Here is a 23,440-nt window from a genome sequence, read left to right as displayed (position 1 = left end):
TCAGATTTTTTGTTTCATATTTCGAATTAATTCGGTATGAAAGGAATAAATCAAAGTCATAAATTAATTTGAATATTCAATCAGTTCGCTAATTATTGAAAATGTTATAAAACTGATATCCATATTCTAAATTATGAATAAATTCATCCTTACGATTTTATAAATTCGAATACAGACTAAAATGTTATTCGTGTAGAAATGACACATTTTGGGATTTAAATCATGGAGTCCAATGGGAATATAAATTGCGGGAGTATTTTTCGTCGAATTATTAAATTACAGGATTAAATGATTACAGGATTATCATTAGTTATTCATGAAGTTCATTATGACAAAAACAAAAACCTGAAAAACTCAAAAGTTGACAGAATTTTATATAAATTAATCGACTCTTCATTGTTCACAAATTCCCATAAATTATTATTCTTTCATTTATTTACTTCAATTGATTATCATCATTATCATTTTTATTCGTTTTTTAAAATTCAAATATCAACTAAAATATTATTTTTATAGGAATGATGAGAGAATGATGATTTTAATACTCACGTCCTATGGGAATACAAAATGATAGAAGTATTTTTTCATTGATTTATTAAGTAACAGGATTAAATCATTACAAACAATATGATCCAGTACAAATATACTATTTACATTTATTTACAAAGTTTATAATTCATAAAAACAAAAACCTGAAGAACTCAAAAATCGACAGACATCTATAGAAATTAATTATCGTTTCATTTGTTCATTCATTCCCATAAATAACTATTTATTAATTTATTCACTCGTTCCTCCATTTATTTACTTCAACTTATTGCGATCATCATCCTTATTCCAATTTTAAAATGTAATAAAGACTAAAATATTATTTTGTAATATTGATCAATTTTTGTATTTAAATAATCCTGTTCCATGAGAATACAAATCGCAGAAGTATTGTTTCACCAAATTATTAAATTACAGAGTCAAATCATATAAAAAAATATAATACAGTGTAAATATACAATTACCTGTTATTTACAAACTTCTTAATTCATAAAAACAAAACCTGAAAACTCAAAAGTTGACGATATTCTATAGAAATGAATTATCTCTTGATTTATTCATTCATTCCCACAAATAACAATTCATTCACCCATTCACTCACTCCTCCATTCCCTTACCCACTTTATTATCCCCATCACTTCCACCCCAAGTATTTTTCATTCTAAAAATTTTCACTCATAAATACATTCACTGCCTTCAATCCCCCCTAATTCACCAAACCGAATAATTATCAACTCGATGATAAACTCTACAGCCCCATGAATGAAACCAAGATTAACTCATTCGCGGCGGAGGGTGTGGGAAATGCAGCACGATCTAATATTTCCGAAATACTCTTCCCGGAACGCCGATTCCCGCGAAAGCCTCGTGCTTTAAGGGGTCTCCTCAGTAATTTTCGCCACAAAACGACAATCTGCTAGCGAATTGAACATGTAATATAATAATCAAAAATGGTAAAAGGAAAATTGTAAAAAAAACTCTGAGTAGTTTTATCGTTTCATTCGTTTTCAATTAATCATTCGAATTTCTGCTTATACATGGGCTTTAAGAACGAAATTTTGTCCCTTACCCCTCATCCTGTTGACAATGTGCTAGCCAACAAAGAAAGCTATATTAATTTATATTAAACTCTCAAAAATAAGGGAATGAAGTCTCATCGAGTTTTGCCAGTAATTTGTTGAAGCAATTAACGATAAAAGTAACTGGTGTGATGTCTGTCACTATCCAACGCACGCCATGTTTGATGTTTCGTCTCTCTCGAAAATAACCTCACTAACTTAACCATTTTACGCTCCACTCACCCGCGCGTCTATCGCCGTTTTGCGCTACTGAGGAGACCCCTTAAAGGGAGACTCCTGTGAGTTTTAAAAGTCGCGGGTTATTGGAGGGAGACTTTTCATACGTTGAGGATCGATTATATAGATCTAAAAATGAATAATTACTGCAAAAAAAATTTTTTTATTGTTCCTTTGCCGGAAAACGCTTAAAATGCGAAAAACAGTCCACGGCCTCCAATTTTTGAGCTACGAAGTATTTTTTTTTTTTCAAAATTTTCGGAAAAATATGTAGAATAACAATTACGAGCTTTTTTTTTTAAATTCGCCTCTTACATGGCTAAATTTGCGTTTTTTGTATTTTTTTACACAAATAGTGAATTTTGTTATATAAAAAAAGCTGAAATCAGCTGTGTAGGAGTCGAATTCCAAAAAACTGGCTCGTATCTGCTGTTTCGCACATTTTTCTAAAAATTTTGAGAAAAAAAAAATCTTTTGTCGCTCAAAAATTGGAGGCCCTGGATTGTTTTTAGTATTTTAAGCGTTTTCGGGCAAACGAACAATGAAATAGTACATTTCGACACTAGGCCGTGAGGAACTGTTCTGTAATCATATGAGGTAGGAAAGTTCCCACGGCCGTGTGTCGAACCGCGATTTAACCGCCCGCGGTTTATCGGGCCTAGTGGCGAAAAAATTTTTTTTTGCACTAATTATTCGTTTTCAGATCTATATAATCGATTCTCAACGAATGAAAAGTCTCACTCCAATAATCCACGACTTTTAAAACTCACAGTAGTCTCCCCTTAAATTTGAAATCTCTAGAATCGACCGCTGGGTGTCACTGGAGCATACCCCCTCCCCCGTCCCACCACCCACAACTGCTGGAGCAGCTCGGATCCACCACGTTCGCCCAGTAATGTCGGGACCACCGTATGGTTAGTGTTAGCATAAACTTGAAATCCCTTGACCAAACAAAACTTGCATCTCTGTACTTCCTTTCAAATGCAATTTACTTTCTGTTTATCTCCCCGTCACTGTGTGAGTTGTTCAAGGTGATAAACATAAATCAGCGCGGAGTACGCGGAACCGCGGATGGCTAATTAAAAACTCGTTAACAATTGGCCGTATCTCTAAGGAAAAAAACAATTGAGAGAATAGCGAGGAAAAATCGCATTGAATTACGAATTGAGCTTGTCAAATGCACGGCCTCGGTAAGACGTTTCGAGACATCAACGAAGGAAGGGGGAATAGCACGTACACGTTTGAATATACGCTGAGACTTGGAATAATTCTTTTTAAAAAAACCACTGGCGGTGGCAGTAGAGAGGGAAAAAAATGAACGGACAAGTAGTTAAGTCCCTTCGTTGACACGCCGGTATAGCGTTACGAAAACTGGGAGAAAAGAGTCCATCGGTCAAAGTAAAAAGACCGAAGGAGGTCGACATTTTTTTTTCACCATCCAAGTTTCTCATGTGACAGTGCAATCGCATAGTCGGATGATTTTTATTCACAACCATTCATTCGTTATTATTGACGTACGTAGAAATGAGTAGTGAGGTGTGGAGGAATGCCGCGGTGAGTAGAAAAATTCGGCATTGGTTCATCGGTTTTAGTTTCAAGCGAGAGTGAAAACGGAAGTTTTCAATCAGACGCAGAGTGCAAATTCCCATGCAGCTGAGACCAGCGGATATTCGACAGTGGATACAGAAATTTAGGGTCTGAGGGTCAGACAGTCGTGATGAAGCTGAAATTAGAATATTCGTCAGCGGAAAATTCAATCCAAGGGGGTTTTCAAGTGGAGGAGAGTCAAATAATCGTGTGTACAAATATTTTTTTGCGCGAAAGAGTTTGTACATTACTTAAAAACATTTGTACACCCCTAGATTCGCCTGAGACAAATCTTCTGCTGTCGAATCTTTCGATAGTTTCAGCTTCGTACAGTCGTGGGGGAATATTTTTCAAGTGCAAAAGTGCTTGCACATGAATTTTAAAAAATTGTACACCAACAGAAGCTCGAGGTGTGCACGAAGTGCCCAGAATTATCGGCGTCTCGTTGAACTTGCACGATGATTGTTCGATAATAACTCTTCAGTGTCTGTCCGTTGTAACAATAAAGCTGTCTAGTGCACTGAGTGTTTCCAATACTCTATTGTTCAGCATCCGTCGTGCTTTAATTAATACCGAAATGCGAGAGCAATTCAACTGGAGTTCAATTCCCGCTGGAGTTTCGTCATTTTGAAACTTCATATTCCGCCGTTTGTTGACGATAAAACGAAAATAATGGAGACCAGAGAGAGAGAAAAAAAACACGAAATATCCGGCGGGACTCACGTGTACACAACCGTGTTGCGTAATTCTTAAAAAAATGTCAGTGACCGAGAGGAGTTTATTATGACCGAACTATGCGGTGTAGTTTGAGGAGACTTATCAATCTCGTTATCAGTCGCTATCAAAAATGGGATTATGCACGAGAGATGTTACGTCTCTCAATTCTTCGTTAATCCCGGAGCGTAATTAACATAAATTAGTCATTTGAGGAAATGTCAAGACGACTTTTGATCATGTTTACGGAATCGAATTTTATATCACGGACGATAAAATTTTGGAGAAATAACTGGCGAATTTTGTAAACAGGTTTATTAGATTTTTATTGAAAATTCTAATAGTTTTCGACTGATTCTAGTGATTAATTTCTCAGCTTTAATGTTTTTTCTTTCATTGTAAACGTCCGGTAGGAACTATTTCATTTAAAAAATCAGTTGAATTCTATTTTATTGGAAAATTTAAAAACAACACAGAAAATTTGAGCTGAGGAATTTCTATAAAAACTAGTTCCGTAGGATAAATTCAGTGGCAAAGTGGTCAAACGGTTTAAGTCAATTTAGTCTTTAGTTGAATTTTCCAGAAATATTTCCGAATTTAAGGGAGATAGCGAAATTTTCATAATAACCTTTTTTGTAGGGCGAATTGAGTGCTACTAAAAAGGTTATGAGAAAAAATTTGCTATCTCCCTTAGATTTCGAGATATTCATTGCCAACCGCCAAAATCGACTTAAACCGTTTGACCACTTCGCCACTGAATTGTATAGAATGATTGAGTTCATGAAATTTTTGTATGAAATTTTGTCGTGCGTGATTTCATTATTTTCGCATTTAGCTCACGGAACGATAGACAAACCCCTATTTTTAATTAGCGAAAGGTTAAGGGGCGATTGGATTCTCATCCAATGACTTTATTTTATTTTCCATGACAATGAGGATCAATAAGTTGCTCCCCTATTCTCTTGATAATTATAAACAACGATTCATCCCCCTTCGTGTTGCTCCCTCGGAGATAGATGATACGAAACGCTATCAGCGGATCGATTTGACCTACATCTTGGCCTCGGGGTAGCATCGGAGGAGCACTTGATCGCGTTCAATTCTTTATTGTGCTTTATGATTTAACTCTGCAGATATCATGAATGATGCACTGGTCTGAGGGGCCTGCACGGTCCTGAATTCAAGCGAACAACTCTGGCGACCAGCTTCGAAATGGGGGAGATCCTCGGCTCGGCGAGCTTTCTGCATCTCGGGGATATTGTCAGTCTCTATGCCGAGGGCAACGTCTCCGGATTTCTATCCACTCTGGGGTAAGTGATCGGGATTTATCATGTGTAATACCATGAGAGCTTCTAAATTATCGGATAGGGGCGGTTGGGGTAAAACGGACACTTTTGACTTTTTTTTAAATGTTAATGAGGGGTTGAAATGCCGATAAAATTTGAAATTTTTTTTTTCAATACAAAGAACAATTCTTTCCCTTCGTGACGAGCCTTAACTGAGCTCAATTGATCAATTTGTTTCTGAGTTATGAATAATTTAAAAAAGTCTAAAGTGCCCGTTTTACCCCACCCTTCGCTATTTCCTGATAATTCAAGTTTTTCAGGAGAAAAAATCACGAGTGCGAAGCACAAGCGATTTTTCTGGAAAAACTTGAAGACTTCGTTTGTGTGCAGGGAACCTTGAGGAAAATACCTGATTAATTTTGAAGCTCAAGTGGTGTTCGGGAGAGAATTATTCCATCCAAATTTCGTCCAAGAGAATTGCACTATAAGAGAAAATCAATCTGCCAGTTTCGACCAATTCACTCAGTGGAATGATCTTTTGTTCTTTTTATGTAGCAACTGCCAGAGAAAATTATTAAAAATTATCAATATTATTTTTGGGGAGAGCTGCAGGTGTGGGGGAGGGGGCAGACCAGTAGTTATTAACTACTAGTTAATGATGTTCGGGTTGGAGATCCCCTTTTGTGGGAAAACACGTTGGGCACTTTGAATATATTATGTTGGGGAAGTTATGGATTTTTTGAGGGGTGAGGGAAGAGAATTATTGAGTTGAGAATAGTAACTTTGGGGAATATTTTTTTATTCATGAATGTTCGTGAGGGATTTTTTGGTTGAAATTTCCGGTACATGGGTTGATAATTCTTATCGTGTTTCAATTCTCCTGGAATTTCAAGGGATTTCGTGATTGAAAATTTGAGATTTGATGGAAAAATTAATGAAAACTGTAGATTTCAGTTCAATTATTGCACGAAAATTGATAGAAATTAAGAAAATTGAGGTAAACACGTATGAAAAATCCAATAGGAAACCCAGCGAATTCGCTAGAAAATTCTATTGGAATTCTATTGAAAAATTATATTTTTTTGCGTTGACTCTATGAGATATTCGATAAGAAAAAGTCAATAGATTTCGAATTTCTGTTGAAATTTTTCTCTGCAGATTTTTTCTATTAGCAATTATTGGGCACAAATCTTCTATGCTTTTTCTGGATTTTGTTTTATTTTGCATTACAGAATCCGAGTGGAAAAAACTTCGACAATTGATGCCCAAGCATTCTTAAAGAAAGAATCTCAAGAGAAAATTTCAAACACAAATTCGAAATCTATTGACTTTTTCTTATTAACAACCCAACAGAATCAGCGCAAAAAACAAATAGAATTTTTCAATAGAATTCCAACAGAACTCCTGTAGAAACCCCATAGAATTCCTATAGAATTCCGATAGAATTTTCTATCGAATTCGCTAGGTTTTCCATTGAATTTTTTCATGCGTGGATTTTTTAATTTTTGAGAAACATTTTCTCTTTAATTAACAATTTCCATATTTTCAATTCAGGGAAATAATATACGACTATTTCCTATCCCTCAACACTTTCTGCCCGCCAAGACAACGATTTCACAGCAATCCTCCTCAATTCCCCCGAGTTGACCCCAAATGCTCCCCAAACAATTGAAACGAGTCGAAATCAATTCACTGCACACAGCAATCACCAGTCCCCTCCTCCATCTCGTTATTAAATCGCATCTCCCGCGAAGAAAATGTTGACTACGATTTACGAAAGAAATACGTAATACCGAAACAATCCTCGGGTGTCACATTACCCACCGGTTTTTCTGTCCACTCGGTATTCTCCATACTGTGGAATGGAACTAAAAATTACGAGCAACTGTGTTTTTCCTCTAGGTAACACCGCTGTTTATTTTTATACCCATCGGTTGATGAAAAAAAAATACAAAGTTGTTCATGTACTTTGTCGTATCGCCCTACTGTACATAAAACCGTAGTGCGGACCGATGAAGTTGAAGGCTCAACGCACGTGATGATAGAGGGTTAAAAAGACCATAATATAAACCCGCTGCAATTTTTTTATAGACCCGAGACATTCTGCCATCGTAATAAAATAGGTATCCCCAGTATACACGGAGAGAAATATTCAATAAAAATTACGTATGTGTTCCGTCATTCCGGAGCGAAATGGGGTTGTAGGAAATTTTACGGAACTGGCGCGGAATTTTTCCACAGCGTTCTGTAATTTTTAACTGAATCTCCGGTGAAAAATTACGATACTGTCACTTAAATTTTCTCAGTCGATTCCGTAATCGCACGAGGAGATATGTTCAGTAAAAATGACCGAACTCACAATTCGCTCACCGATTACGGAATCGACTCTCGCAAAATATTGATATTTTTTCAAACATTTCCCTATTATAAATAAATAATAAAGCTTGTTTGCAAAACGGTGGATTATTTTTTTATGAGGTGTGAAAAAAAATCTTGATTTTTTTCACATCTAATGAAAAAAAATTCAGATTTTAATCATTGATTACAATGGAAATGTTGATTTTCACATAAGACACTGGGTTAAATCCTGATTTTTAAACATTTCTTCTTTGAAAAACCAAAACGATAATTAAATTGAGAAAAAAATTAGAATTCCAAATCTAATCGAGTTTTCTGCAATTTTTTTGTAGTTTTCAATCATTGAAAGCTACTTTAAGTGATGGTTTCGTAATTTTTCACTGGAGATTCAGATAAACATTACGGAACTCTCTGGAAAAATTCCGTGACAGTTCCGTAAAATTTCCTACAACCAAATTTCATTCTGGAATTACGGAAAAAATACGTAATTTTTATTGAATATTTCTCTTCGTGCGGTGAGCGAACTGTGAGTTCTGTCATTTTTACTGGACATTTCTCTCCGTATAGAATGGCGTTATGGGATTTTCCATACGACGCGAACCGATGGAAATTCGCGATGTCTTATTTCTGGATTAATGACTCCATCTAAATATAAAGTCATTCGAAAAATAAATTTCACTCTTTACTCAAGCTCCACTTCCCTTTTCAATTATTCTTAATGATCTCGGGGCTGGATAACGTCTGTGTGACGAAATATACCTCGTATTTCTTCGACCGGGGGCATAAGCCCACTTTCCAGTACTTCCGGACGCTTACAAATTGCGGTGTAATTTTCTTTTATTATTTTTTCCCCCCGCTGTCCCGTGGAGTTCACGAGCTGGAAATAACATCATCACCTTGACGCTGTATTTTCATTATCGATTACCCTTTTATTATTCTTGTTTTATTTATCCTCAGGGGCATTTTGTGATGTTTTTTATGTGAAAAATTTTGATTCTGTGAAGGGAGAGTAATTTATTATTTTGTCATTTGCATATGAAAATGACCGGAAATGATAGTGTCCGAGAATTCCGCTGGAAAAGATGTTGATCTCATTTTTTATAATAAATTTTTCCGCGTTTAAAAATCATTCATCGAAGATGGAAAAATCAATGGAAACTGTAGGTTTTAGTTCAATTATTCCACGAAAATTAATAGAGATTTCATTATCGATTACAGTTTTATTATTCTTGTCTCATTTATCCTCAGTTGCATTTTGTGATGTTTTGTTTATGTAAAAAAATTTGATTCTGTGAAAGGAGAGTAATTTATTATCTTGTCATTTGTTGATCTCATTTTTTAAAGTAAATTTTTCGGCGTGCCAAAAACATTCATCGAAGATCGATGACTGAATTTATTGAAGGAAAATTTTTTTGGGGCAAATATCTTAAAAATTTTTTGAAATTTGTATTAGGTAGTTCCACTCAATGCAAAATTTTGTGGAAAAATCAATGGAAACTGTAGGTTTTAGTTCAATTATTCCACGAAAATTAATACAGATCATAAAAATTTAAGTGAATATATTCTTGATTTGTCGATTAATTGAACATTCAGCGTTATTTGGTACCGAATATTCATGTTCTCATTGAAAATTCTAAATCGAATTCAAATGTCACTTTCCTAAAAATTCCCAGTCCGTAAAATTTAATTTTTTTCATTCTATTTAATATAAGTGAAATTTCAAGGAATTTTATCATTGAAAATTCTATGGGGTTTCTATAGAATTTCAATTGGAATTCTATTGAAAAATTCTATTTATTTTTTGCGCTGATTTTATTGGATATTCGATAAGAAGAAGTCAATAGCTTTCGAATTTCTGTTTAAATTTTTCTCTTGAGATTTTTTCTATAGGTAAGAATGTTTGCGCACAATTTTCCAAGTTTTTTCTACTTGGATATTACAATGCAAAACAAAACAAAATCCAGCGGAAAAAATTTCGAAAATTGTGTGCCCAATAATTCTAATAGAAAAAATTGAAGAGAAAAAATCAAACAGAAATTCGAAATCTGCTGACTTTTGCTTATTGAATATCCCGTAGAATCAGCGCAAAAAACAAATAGAATTCCAGTAGAAATCCTATAGAAACCCCATAGAATTCCAATAGAATTTTTTATCGAATTCGCTAGGTTTTCTATTAAATTTTTCCATGCGTGAATCCCCACGGAACAGTAATCACCGCAGCCTCGACGAAGGGACGGTCATTGCACATGACTTGAAACCACTGGCGCATGACGCCGAAAAGCAATCGCATTGGCACGATTTGATAATCGTTGCCCCAACGTCTTCCCTTTTATTCTTCAGCTTTCCACAAACTCATTTGCCCATCGAGGACAGATTGTCCCACCTCGCGAAGGGTTTCGCTCGGTTTGACAGCCGGGGAAATCGATGAAACGTCGAAATGCAAATGCTCGCTGACCCGTCACCACGGGGACACCGACAGACAAATTTCCCCGAGTGATTGACGATATAATCGAATTTTTTACTTTCCCTCTGGCATTCCGATAAAGCGACTTTATATACGCATTACTGAACGTAAAAAGTGGTATTCTGAATCTGATTTGGTTTAATGGATTTGTACGAGTTTTTTCCGCTGAAGATTCTCGAGCGTCTTTTTCCCTTTTGTGATGCACTAGAGAGGCTTATTTCATTTTTTTCTTATTACGCTTTGTAACCCGGCCAGGTGACACTCTAATATCGATCCAGCGTCGGTGCCTGGGCCAACATTTCAAATCTTCTGGGCGGTCTTTACCTCGGATGCCATTAACTCGTTGAAAGGTTTCACCATTCTCCCATTTTACGAGTTCTTTAAAATTGAAATTCGATTTCTCTTTCGTTTTCTCGAACCATTGGGAAATTATTATTATTGTCAATTAGAAGTTTGTGGGAACTGTGGGAATCTAATTGGTAAAAGAAAAAGACAGGGAGGGATAGTTGACTCGTAATTTTCAGGGGAGTGATTTTAAATTCGAATTAGGGGAAAAAATCCTTGAATTTTAGTGAAATTCAAAATTTTTCAGCAGCAGGAAAACGAGGATTTTCGAACAGGCATAAATTCAAGAATATATTTATTGGAATTTCGAGGATTTTTATTAATTTTCTGGGAATAATTGAACAGAAATTTACAGTTTCCATCGATTTTTTCGCAAGTTTTGAATTTTCAAAGTTGAAAAGTCTTTGAAATTTTAACAAAAAATTTATTACTGTGAAATGCAGTTTACTAATATTTTTAGGAAAGTGATATGGAATTCCTCGTAGGGGACAAAATTCTGGACTTTCAATGAAATTCTAAATTTTTAGCCGCCGGAAGATAGGAATTTCCCAGATCATTTGAATATTGAATAAAAACATGAATTCAGTAATATATTTACCTGACTTCTGTTAATTTTCATAGAATAATCGAACAGAATACGGAATAATTGAACCGAAATTAAAAATTTCCATCGATTTTTCCGTAAATTTTTTAATTTTAAAAGCCGAAAATTCGTTGATATTTCAGCAAAAAATTAAAAACTGAAATTTTTTCTTAATAATATCGACTTCCAGAACTAGTTCACAGAGCAACAACACAATTTTATTTTCCAATGCCATTCATTCTCATTATTTCCTAAATACTTCGCCCGGCGGCTTCAAATATTAAGACAAAGTGATATTCAGAGCGTTAAAATAAAGCCATTGTATTCTCGGTACCCATGCCCCGCGTTCCATATTTTCTGCTTACAATCAGCTTACGATATCCCCAAGGCCGTAGGCAGGATAAATAAGCATCCGTAGCATCGAGATTCCAGCAAAATTTTTTTACTCCAAATAGTTGCTCCCAAGGTTTCCCGCACTAAAAAAGCAAAAATTCTCCGCAGATTGGTGGACGACAGATGCGTCGTATGCCCGGAGGCCGGAGACTTATCGAATCCACCGAAAAAATTCAGAGGTAATCTCTCACGACTCGTTAAGCCGAATAAATAACGCGAGCTGACTTTTCATTCATTTTATTCTCATTAGACTGCCTCTTCAAAATATGTCCCATGAACCGGTATTCCGCCCAGAAGCAGTTCTGGAAAGCAGCAAAACAGAGCGGAAGCTCATCGACTGACGCCGTCCTATTAAAACGACTTCATCATGCAGCTGAAATTGAGAAGAAGCAGAATGAAACGGAAAATAAGAAGTTGCTGGGGAGTGTTGTCTCTTATGGCAATGTTGTCCAGGTAATTTCAGAGATAACGACATGTTTCCCAAGTAAATAAACTCTTGGAAGAGTGAATTATTGTTTGTTCAACCGTGTAGAAAAAATTTTCGTGGAAAAACTATTTGATTTCTATTGAATTTTTTATTAGTTTTTTCTCAAAATTCTATTTGATTTCTATTGAACTAGCGAGTGGACGCTTCGTGCCCGTCACTAGATTCGTTTATACTATTTTATTTTATTTCCATTTCCGTCTTCACAATTAGATTAATAATAATAAACTAATTTTATCCATTCTTATTTTTATTATACATATATATATTTTTTTTTTCTTAATTCACAAGTTATAACATTGAACGAAGAGGAATTATGTTAAAGATAAATGAAAAATGTTTTTTTACCGAAACACACACTGAAAGCAAAGTCATTCGAAATCTTATTCGGGTATATAATGGAAAAAAGTCTCTATGTATTCCTGAAAAAATTTTTAAATTTTTCCTTCATATGGTAAAAGAATATCAGTACTCCTCGTTCCTTTTTATAATAATATATTTTATAATATACTATTATACTATTATAAGAAGAAAATATAAAAAAATCAGTAAGGGATAATCGGCTAGAAAATGGATTTTAAATGACTTTTTTTCTTCAGGTACTAGAGGAATATCAATATTTCAGCGAGAAAGAATTTAAAAAATGCAAAAAAGTGGGCGGAAAGAACTAAAAAAATTACATTTCCCAAGTCTCCAGAAAGGTTTAGAATCGATTTTTTTAATAATGAAAGAATACCCATAAATTCGATTTCTATCCTTGTCTTTTGATTGAATGAATAGAATAAACGACAGAAACTGATAATTGGAGATTAACAATTTTATCAAATTATTATTATGTAATAATAATAGTTGTCAATGGAAAGCTTCAATGGAAATAATTCTACAGAAAAAATCAACAAAACTCGATTTATCTACACAATTTATTCTATGAACATATTGTTTATAGAAATTCCTTGGCTCAAATTTTCTATTGTTTCGTCTCATTTCTGTTTATGAAACAACTTGGAATGTTCGTGTCGAGGAATTCCTACGGAAAATATCTCAGTGGAAGAAGTACACAATTCTACAGATTTTTTCTATAAATTATTCGATAGGACATTTTCTAAAGCTGCGGAATTCTTCAACAGAAGTTCAATGCAAATTCCACAGAATTTTCTCTCCAATTTTTTCGCGCGCGCACGACTCCCTCAAACGAGATATATTTGCCAAATAAACAAACTATTGAGAGTGGAAATTATATTCCCGAGTGAAGTGGAAAAATTCCAGAAGTCATCTCCCCAGAATTGATTCATCTCGTTCAATCACTTCCCTATTAATACCTAAAAAAACAAATTACGAATAATTCCCGAAAGATCGCAAAGCAAATACTCAGAGAGTTCAAAAGAATTTTGAATATTCCAGCTGCTGCACCTCAAATCAAACAAATTCCTGACAGTGAACAAGAGATTGCCGGCTTTGCTCGAGAAGAACGCGATGAGGGTCTACCTGGACGCGAACGGCAATGAGGGCTCCTGGCTGTACATAATGCCCTTCTACAAGCTGCGAAGCGACGGTGACAGCGTTGTAGTCGGTGACAAAGTGATAATGGAGCCTGTGAACGCAGGCAGACAGGGTCTCCACGTAGCAGCGAACTACGAGTTGAGTGACAATCCGGGCTGCAAGGAGGTGAACGTCGTGAATGCCTCGACCTCCTGGAAGGTGACGCTCTTCATGGAGCACCGGGAGAACCAGGAGGAGATTCTAAAAGGTGGTGACGTGGTGAGACTCTTCCACGCGGAGCAGGAGAAGTTCCTGACGATGGACGAGTACAAGAAGAAGCAGCACGTCTTCCTGAGGACAACGGGACGAACTAGTGCCACTGCTGCCACCAGCAGCAAAGCCCTGTGGGAGGTGGAGGTGGTGCAGCACGATCCCTGCAGGGGAGGCGCCGGCCACTGGAACTCCTTGTTCAGGTTCAAGCATTTGGCCACCGGGCAGTATCTAGCGGCTGAGATCGACACGGACGAGCCGCGAGAGACAATAAAAGGTGAGAATGGAGAATTTTTGGGCATTCTCTGTGATTAAATTGGTGTTAACTTCTTTGGCAGCGATCTATTTCGCGAGGGATGTCCTTCAACCTGGGAATTAGGAGAATCTTTGCTTCAGATCCTTAGAACAATTTTTATATGTTGCTTAGAAAAAAGATGTTTTCTGATTAAATTTTTTCTATTCATATAGCTAGAAAAAATGAATGATAGGAAATTAGAAACATATAATATGAAAAAATATATTTTCTATGAAAAATATATTTTCTAATCTAGAATATTCAGCAGAGATTAACTAATGAACGGACTCTAAACTGGAAATTTCGTGAAATTATTTCTTATTTGATTCAAATAGTCATTGTTGCCTTCATCAACAACATATGAAGGTAGAAAAACTCAATAATTTATGAGAATGCAATGAATTAAGTGATTTAGAATTTTTCAGCGTCATTCAAATTATATTTTGCATAGAATTATTGTTTTTTTAAACCCTCGTTATTTATAAGAAAAATAATTGAAATTGTTTAAACTTTCGGAAACCTTATTCTTTAAGGTATAAAAGAGATTTCGGTAAAATTCTGAATATGAATAAATTTGTTACGATTCCAAACAAATGATTTTTCTAGTGAAAAATTGATTTTTAAAAAATTGTTAACACAAAATGCTCGTAAATTTCAAAAATTTCAATTTTTCAATTATTTCATCAATTTTCTGCCAAAAGTAAGCTTTCTCATTTTTTTTTAATTTTTAAAATGTTCTCTAACGTTAATATTCTGATTCCCCTTCAGGCCCGCAAGGTTTAAATAATAAAATCATTGTAAAACGTCCGAAAATTTACAGTGAAAAGGGGCTCATCCAAAAGCTCTGCCAAAAAAAGTAGCCAAAGTCCCCGGACATCCTCAAACTAGTTAAAATGGTAAAAATTAATCTGTTCCAAAGGTAAGCGAGAGCCGCCAGGAGCCGTCTACCGGCTGGTGTCAGTCCCCCACAGCAACGAGATAAGTTCCCTCTTCGAGCTGGACCCCACCACCCTGACGCGTGGCGACAGTCTGGTCCCGCAATCATCCTTCGTCCGCCTGCACCACATCTGCACGAACACCTGGGTCCACTCGACAAGCGTCCCCATAGACAAGGACGATGAGAAGCCAGTGATGTCGAAGGTCGGCTGTGCCATCAACAAGGAGGACAAAGAGGCCTTCGCCCTGCGCTCAGTCTCCCCCGTCGAAGTCCGTGATCTTGACTTCGCCAACGACGCGTGCAAAGTGCTGGCCGCGATAAGTGGAAAATTGGAGAGGGGAACAATATCCCACAATGAGAGACGAGCAGTCACGAGTCTACTTCAGGACATCGTTTATTTCATTGCGGGCCTGGAGAACGAGCAGAACAAGTCCGAGGCACTCGAACTGATAGTGACAAATGCAGTGAGAGACCGACAGAAATTGCTGCGAGAGCAGTACATTCTCGGGCAGTTGTTCAAAATTCTCCAGGCGCCATTCCTGGAGTCAGCAGCTGGGGAGGGGCCCTTCCTGCGGATCGAGGAGCTCAACGACCCGAGGCATGCCCCCTACAAGTACATGTTCAGACTGTGCTACAGGATCCTGCGACTCTCCCAGCAGGATTACCGAAAGAACCAGGAGTACATAGCAAAGCACTTTGCATTCATGCAGAAGCAGATAGGCTACGACATTCTCGCTGAGGACACAATCACAGCTCTCCTGCACAACAACAGAAAGCTGCTGGAGAAGCACATAACGGCTGCGGAGATCGAGACTTTTGTGGGTCTAGTCAGGAAGAACATGTTCAACTGGGAGTCTCGGTTTCTCGATTATCTGTCTGATCTCTGCATATCGAATAAGAAGGCCATTGCGGTCACCCAGGAGCTCATTTGCAAGAGTGTTCTCAGTGAGAAGAACAAGGACATCTTGATTGAGACGAGAATGTTCAAGACTCAGGTGGAGGTTGAAGAGGAGATGGATGAGAGGCACGAGAATGAGGAGGCGAGAATAACAATTTTAGAAGAGCTGGAGGTACTGCTCGTGTGGAACAATGGGAAGAGATCAATGTCACTGGGGGAGCTGTCTAGGGGCGCGAAAATGGGGAACATCGAGGACGCTGCTATTCTTGATTACTACAGGCATCAGTTGAATTTATTCAGCAATATGTGCTTGAACAGGCAGTATCTGGCGCTCAATAGTCTGTCACCGCATTTGGGGATTGATTTGATTTTAAAGTGCATGGAGGACGAGACTGTTCCTTATGAGTTGAGGGCCTCTTTCTGCAGGCTCATGCTGCATCTGCATGTCGACAGGGATCCCCAGGAGCAGGTGACGCCTGTCAAGTATGCCAGGCTGTGGTCCGAGATCCCTTCGCTTATGAGCATCAATGATTATGACACTAATAAGATGCCGGATGAGAATAAGGAGGCTGTCAGGGCGAAGTTCAGTCAGACCATTATTTTTGTGGAGGACTATTTGTGCAATGTTGTGGCGAAAATGTGGTCCTTCGGGGATCAGGAGCAGAATAAACTCACTTTTGAGGTGATAATTTGGGGGGTTTGGGGTGATTTTGGGCGATTTATTTATTTTGGAGAGGGAAAAGGCGCAGGAAAACTGCGGAACTCTTCGATAGAAAAACTAATAAAATTTCAATAGAATTTTGTGGTGAAATTGATTGGATTTTTATTGAACTTTCTATTTGTTTTTGGTCGGTTCTGTTGAAAAACTTGACTGCGAATTTTTGGATTAGAAATGTTCGATAGAAAAAAATCTGTAAATTTCTATTTTTTTTGACAATTTTTTTATAGTTTTATAGAAAAATATTTTCTACAGTTTTCTGTAGAAACTCCTCAACTCTAATTCTCTATTTTTTTTTTTGATTTTTTTAATGAAAAGAGAAGAAAAATAGAAAATTTTTATATAGTGGAATTTTCATAGGGGAGAGTGGGGCAAAATGAAACAGTCGAAAAATGATTGTTTGACGCAATTGAAGCAACCAAATTTTTTAAATTAAATTTTCTTTCTACAACTTTTTTTTATTAACCTCTTTTTATTCTTAAGAGTACTTATGAGAATAATACTTTTCCATTGAGTAGAACAAAAAATTATTGAGAAGTTTTGACGGGAGAAGATTTTGTCAATTAATTGAGATCAGAATGAAACAGCAAAATCCAAAGTCCAGAGGAAGGCTCAGGGGGAGACCCACAGGGGGAAGAAGGAAAATGTGATGCTGAATTTCATTCGAATGGAAACAGAAAAGTGTAATCGGTCTAATCTAATCAATTGCATTATAAGACGAATCTTATTATTCTCATCAGTACTCCTAATAATAAAAAAAATTGCCAAAAAATTTTTTTTTGTTTGAATTGCGTCAAACAGTAATTCTTCGACTGTTTCATTTTGCCCCACTCTTCCCTAGAAAATGGCTCAATACAAAAAGTTACACAAAAATATGATATTCTAATGATTTTTTTTGAGAAATAGGTTCTATTGGATTTTTTCTATTTAAAAAACGTGGTAGAGCTGTGGAATTCTCAAATTAAAAAAATTAAATTAATAATTTGAATTGAAAAATTACCGTCATTTAAATGTCATTAATTTCCAGGTGGTGAAATTAGCACGTGATTTAATATATTTTGGATTCTACAGCTTCAGTGACTTATTGAGATTAACAAGAACTCTATTGAGTATTCTGGATTGCGTCTCTGAGAATGATTACACCGATGGAAAGATACCCACAGGTGAAATTGATTGTAAGTTTAACTAATCAGTCGTCGGAGTTATCATGCTGTTAAACTATTACGTAGATTTATTATTTATTCCCAGAAATTTATTGGAAGAAAACTGCTCGAGAGGATCACTAGCTCTCATTTTATTCTGACGTAAATTCCACTTTTTTATAATGTATTTTTTAATGAAAATCGATATTTGCGGAAATAGTTTAACAATAGTTCACTAACTGGCTTGTCAATATTTCCATTCAGCTGAAAAGAGGGAGCCTGAGACAAAAGGTATGCGTTTATCAGCTAATGGTCATCACCATCTGTTTGTACTGTACATAAATAACAGATTCAACTCTGTTTGAGATAGATTTTATTGTAGTGGAGGCGGAAGTAGATTTAGAGGCTTTCGTAGACCCTCACGCACGTGAAAATTTCGTAGAAAATCCTTGTGAATTCAGTAGAAAATTTCAGTCGATGTGTTTTAAATTCCTACTGAAGAATTCCCAACTTTACTGCATTTTTTTTTTTTAGAAAATGGACAATAAAAAATTTTATAGAAAAATCAGTAGATCCATCTTTCTCTACAACCTTTTCTATTGTGATATTTTCTTCAGGAATTCCTCACCATGAATTTACCAATTTTTTTTCATCAATGTTTCTTCTCTTTCCATTTGAAAAATCAAACAGAAAAATTTCGAAAATTGAAGCTGAGGAATTTTTGTAGAAAACATCTTAATAGAATAAGTTGTCTAGAAAAATCAAATTCTATTCATTTGTTCTATAAAATATTCTCCATATTCTTCAATTTTTCAATAGAATCGGCCAAAACTTAATAGAAGTTCAACAGAATTTCCACCCAATTCGCTTAGTTTCTCTGTGAAATTTTTTCGTCCGCATTATCTCGACTAAATTTTCGGTGTCCGCTTAAAATTCCTTTGGAAAAAATATTTTGGAAAAAATTCCTTCAGAATAAATTATTTTGGAACAAATTACTTGACAAATAATTACTTTGGAAAAAAAAATTTGAGAAAAAAAACTATGGAAATACTTATTCACAGAAATAACACCTGTATATTAGTAGATTAAGTGGGGGAAAATGGCGTTTATATGCAGGGATTTTCAGAGAGATTATGCTGTCCAAAACACGTTTATCACATGGTTCTGGGAAAGAATTATTGCATGAGGCATTTTTACAGGAGGAAATATTGCATGAAAAAATTATTTCCGAAGGAATCTTTTCCGAAAGAATTTTTTTAAAGGAATTTTTTACAAAGAATTGTTTCCCAAAGAATTTTGTGCGGGAACCTAAATTTACAAATTAAAAAATAAAAATCTGAATTAGCCGAAGGTGGAGTTCTGCGATGCATCGGAGACATGGGCGCAGTGATGACATCTCTGACCCTGGGGCCAGCAGGGCAGGTGATAGCAGGGAGTTCCTCTCCCCGACCCAAGCCCTCCACCAAGAAGGAATATCCCCTAGTGATGGACACAAAATTAAAGATAATCGAAATACTCCAGTTCATTCTGGACGTGCGGTTGGACTACAGGATCTCCTGTCTTCTGAGCATCTTCAAGCAGGAATTCGATGAGAATGAGAAGTCCTCGGGGGACGTCAATCTCGGACAGAAGGGGATTGATCTCGAGTCGATTGGGCACCAGGCGGAGGGGATATTCGGCAGCAGGTAATTAAGGCACTTAAAAATGTCACGAGACGTTGATTCGTTCCGAAAACAGTGAACAGGGGAAACCGACATTTTTGATAATTGAAGAATTGAGAATATCGTTGCGCACTGAAAGTGTAGAGCAATTTTTGTTAAAATTGTAAAGAGTCCAATACATTTATTTCTGAATAAATGAATTAATAAATTAAATAAATATTGCAGTGATGAGTGCGTGGCTCTGGATCTCGACGGCCAGGGTGGCAGAACGTTCCTGAGGGTTCTCCTCCACTTAGCGATGCATGACTATCCTCCATTGGTGTCAGGAGCCCTTCATCTATTATTCAGACACTTCAGCCAGAGGCAAGAGGTGCTCCAGGCTTTCAAACAGGTGAAATTTTCCAGATGAGTGATTCCACAAAAAAAAGCAAAAGAGATTTTTTCTTTAAAAAAACGAAAATCTTTCACGTATGAAAAAATTGAATAAAAATCCTTAGCGAATTCGCTAAAAAAATCTGCTGGAATTCTCTAGAAATTCTATTTGGATTTTATTAACATTCTAAGGAATTCTAGTTAGAATTCTATTTATTTTTTGCGTTGAATCTATGAGATAGATGATAGGTAAATGCCAATAGGTTTCGATTTTTCTGCATGAATATTCTCTTGAAAGTTTTTCTATAAGAATACTTGGGCATGAATTCAGTAGCGAAGTGGTAAAACGATTTAAGTCGACTTATCTCCCAGTTGCATTTATGCAATCATAAATTTATTTGTGTTTTTTTAAAATATATCCGAATCTAAGAGAGATCGTGAAATGTTCGCAATTGCATTTGTTGTAGCTCTCAATCGGCTCTACAAAAAAGGTTATAACAAAAATTTTTCCATCTTTCTTAGATTCAGAGATATTCATTGAAAACTGGTCAATAGTCAAAATTGACTTGTACCGTTTTACCACTTCGATACTGAATTTTCCAAGTTTTTTTCGCTCGGATCCAGTAATACAAAGCAAAACAAGATATAGCGAAAAAAACGTAGAAAATCCATGGTAATAATTTTACTAGAAAAAATTTCAAGAGAACAATTTAAACAGAAAAATCGAAAACTGTTGAAATGCTGAACAAACCGAATTTTCTATCGAATTCGCTAAGGTTTTCCATTGAATTTTTTCATACATGATGTTATATCTCAACTTTTTTACTGGAGAAAAAAATTTACTCATGATATAGAAATGAAAGTAAATGCATAAATAAACGAAGAACACTTAAGTGACTAAATGAAAATAAATTAATGAAACAGTTCAGCATATAAAACTGACAATATAAAATGAATGAATATTGACTTATAATAATACTAAAAACCTTCTGAAAGCAACAACCAAAAGACTAGCAATTTAATCTGAGAAAGAAGAATGTAAAATTTTTGAATGTATACGTTTGTGCTCTTGCAGGTTCAACTGCTGGTATCAGACAGTGACGTCGAGTCCTACAAGCAAATAAAATCAGATCTCGACGTGCTCCGCCAATCAGTAGAAAAATCCGAATTATGGGTGTACAAGTCAAAATCCACGGAAGAGCACAGTGCAGGAAAGAAGAAGAAAAGTGCAAAGGACGACGAAGAGGACGCGGGCGCGACCCCGAGGAAGCCAGCCCCTCAATTATCCTCCTCCGACAAAAAGGGTTCAGCAATCGACTTGGACGTGGGTCCCCCCCTGCACCCAGACCAGGCAGACGAGTACCGAAAAATTCAGCAGATCCTCATCCGCATGAACAAGCTCTGCATTCAGAGCATCCCAGGTGGTGGCGTGAAGCCTCGCAAACACGAGCAAAGGCTCCTGAGGAACGTGGGTGTCCACACAATCGTCCTGGACCTCCTCCAAGTGCCCTTCGACGCCAAAGAGGACATCAGGATGAACGAGCTGATGAGGCTGGCCCACGATTTCCTCCAAAACTTCTGCCTCGGAAATCAGCAGAACCAGATTCTCCTCCACAAGCAGCTGGACCTCTTCCTGAACCCTGGGATACGCGAGGCGCAGACAGTCTGCAGTATCTTCCAGGACAACTCGACTCTCTGCAACGAAGTCAGTGCCAAAGTAATCCAGCACTTCGTCCACTGCATCGAGACCCATGGAAAGCACGTGCAGTACCTGAAGTTCCTCCAGACAATAGTTAAAGCTGAGAATCAGTTTATCAGAAAGTGCCAGGAGATGGTGATGCAGGAGCTGGTGCAAGCTGGGGAGGATGTCCTTGTTTTTTACAACGACCGAGCGTCCTTCAATCACTTCGTGGAGATGATGAGGTCGGAGAGGCTGAGGATGGACGAGAGCAGTCCCCTGAAGTACCACGTGGAGCTGGTGAAGCTGTTGGCCTGCTGCACGATGGGAAAGAACGTCAATACAGAGATTAAATGCCACAGTCTGCTGCCACTGGACGACATCGTCGCCATGGTGTCCCATCCCGACTGTCTCCCTGAAGTCAAGGAAGCTTATATCAATTTTCTCAATCATTGCTATATCGACACAGAGGTGGAGATGAAGGAGATCTACACGTCCAACCACATGTGGTCACTCTTCGAGAAGTCGTTTATTGTTGATATGAGCCTCATCGCCACTGCCACGCACGACAGGAATCATGCGGACGTGGCGCTTGAGAATTATGTCACCAATTGTCTTATGAACATCATCACCACTTTCTTCAGCAGCCCGTTCTCGGACCAGAGCACCACTGTTCAGGTATGTGTCTTTTTTCTGGTTTTTGCGCTTCTGGAATTAATTATAGCGGTTATGGATTAATTGGGGGACGGGGTTTAACGTGTTGAAGGCTGGGGTCGGGGCTGTGGTTTTTAACTCGCGTGTGGAACGAAAAAGAAGAAATTTGAAGGGATCAGGGGTGAAGGGTGGAATGAGGGATTACCACAATGAAAACTAGTGGCTTGGAGACGTCTTGATTTAGGGCATTTGTCAGGTATATGGGTCAGAGAAGGAATGAATGTAGTGTTTGGAAAAAATAAATGAGATAGCAGTAATGAAACATGAAAATGAAAGTAATTTAATTGTACTACGTTTTGAATGCACGAAGTATGCCTCTTCAGGTGCATTTTTATTTGAATTTAGAAGACAATACGTCATGTTAAACGGATGAGGTGCGTTGTATTTTGCGTTTGATTACTGCTGCGGGTCTCAAAATGACCAGAAGGAATTTAAATAATTTGAAAACTTATGGTCGAGAACTTCTATTTCATTTAAATAAATGAGACATGCTAAGTTTGAACAAAAAATCATTGATTAAGACTTAATTTAATTAATTCAATTTCTCATTTGTCTGGAAATCCAATAAAATTATTTTTTTTATCTTGAAAAAAGTAAACATCACAATTTCTTATTTGTCTGGAAATCCAATAAAATTATTTTTTTCATTTTGAAGAAATTAAACGTCACATTTAGTTGAATTTTCAATAGTTTGCCTGAATTTTTTATAATGTTTAATAATTTTCATTGTCACATGGACCTAAAAATAGCAATTTCAGGCCCAAGTGGATTATTTTTCGAACGTGATCTTGGTTGTTTTTTTTATTTTGATGATCTGAAATGATCTCCAATGCAATGAAAAAAACGTTGAAAAAAAGCTGAACCCAATGGTAAAGAAATTGCAAATTAATAATTTGATGTATCTAATGGCTCGTAGGTCGTCATTTGTCTAGTAGTCAATGGCTGTCAGATAGTTAGTTACCATGATAAATTATCCATTCACTATTTCCTCTCTATCGGACTTATTTCTTAATCTTTATTAAAAACGCTCTTTGAAAATGTTCAGTTTTTTTTCTACTTTTTTTCATTGTACAATTATAATTTTTAGGGACTCCTGCGTGATGTAAAATTCAACGGAAATTGTGATATATTTTACATTATGTAGATGGGAAAAAAATCGAAATAACGCTCGAAAGATAATCCACCCGGGTCTTAAGATTCTAAAAAGAACTTGAATTT

General features: G+C 36.6%; 1 protein-coding gene across 11 annotated transcripts in view; it reads left to right on the top strand.

Annotated features, from left to right (window-relative positions):
• Positions 1-2,688: 2,688 nt before the first annotated feature.
• The window catches only part of LOC107041404 (inositol 1,4,5-trisphosphate receptor), a 37,102-nt gene continuing 16,350 nt past the window's right edge, over positions 2,689-23,440 (top strand). For 8 of the 11 annotated variants that reach the window (XM_015261962.1, XM_015261958.1, XM_015261960.1 and 5 more), the window contains exons 1-11: positions 2,689-2,758; positions 5,279-5,455; positions 11,683-11,753; positions 11,825-12,027; positions 13,460-14,084; positions 15,022-16,619; positions 17,683-17,830; positions 18,062-18,088; positions 19,143-19,482; positions 19,684-19,849; positions 20,906-22,186. In XM_015261962.1, the coding sequence (XP_015117448.1) occupies positions 5,358-5,455; positions 11,683-11,753; positions 11,825-12,027; positions 13,460-14,084; positions 15,022-16,619; positions 17,683-17,830; positions 18,062-18,088; positions 19,143-19,482; positions 19,684-19,849; positions 20,906-22,186 (4,557 nt within the window). In that variant the 5' untranslated portion in view covers positions 2,689-2,758; positions 5,279-5,357. The remainder of the gene's footprint in view (positions 2,759-5,278; positions 5,456-11,682; positions 11,754-11,824; positions 12,028-13,459; positions 14,085-15,021; positions 16,620-17,682; positions 17,831-18,061; positions 18,089-19,142; positions 19,483-19,683; positions 19,850-20,905; positions 22,187-23,440) is intronic. The other 3 variants (XM_015261963.1, XM_015261953.1, XM_015261955.1) reach the window with 2 other exon arrangements.

Source organism: Diachasma alloeum, unplaced genomic scaffold (genome assembly GCF_001412515.2).
Source record: "Diachasma alloeum isolate Michigan unplaced genomic scaffold, Dall2.0 Dall_scaffold_00364, whole genome shotgun sequence".
Taxonomy (NCBI): domain Eukaryota; kingdom Metazoa; phylum Arthropoda; class Insecta; order Hymenoptera; family Braconidae; genus Diachasma; species Diachasma alloeum.
The sequence above is the reverse complement of the archived record's forward strand: the minus strand, read 5'-3'. Positions and strand labels throughout refer to the sequence as shown.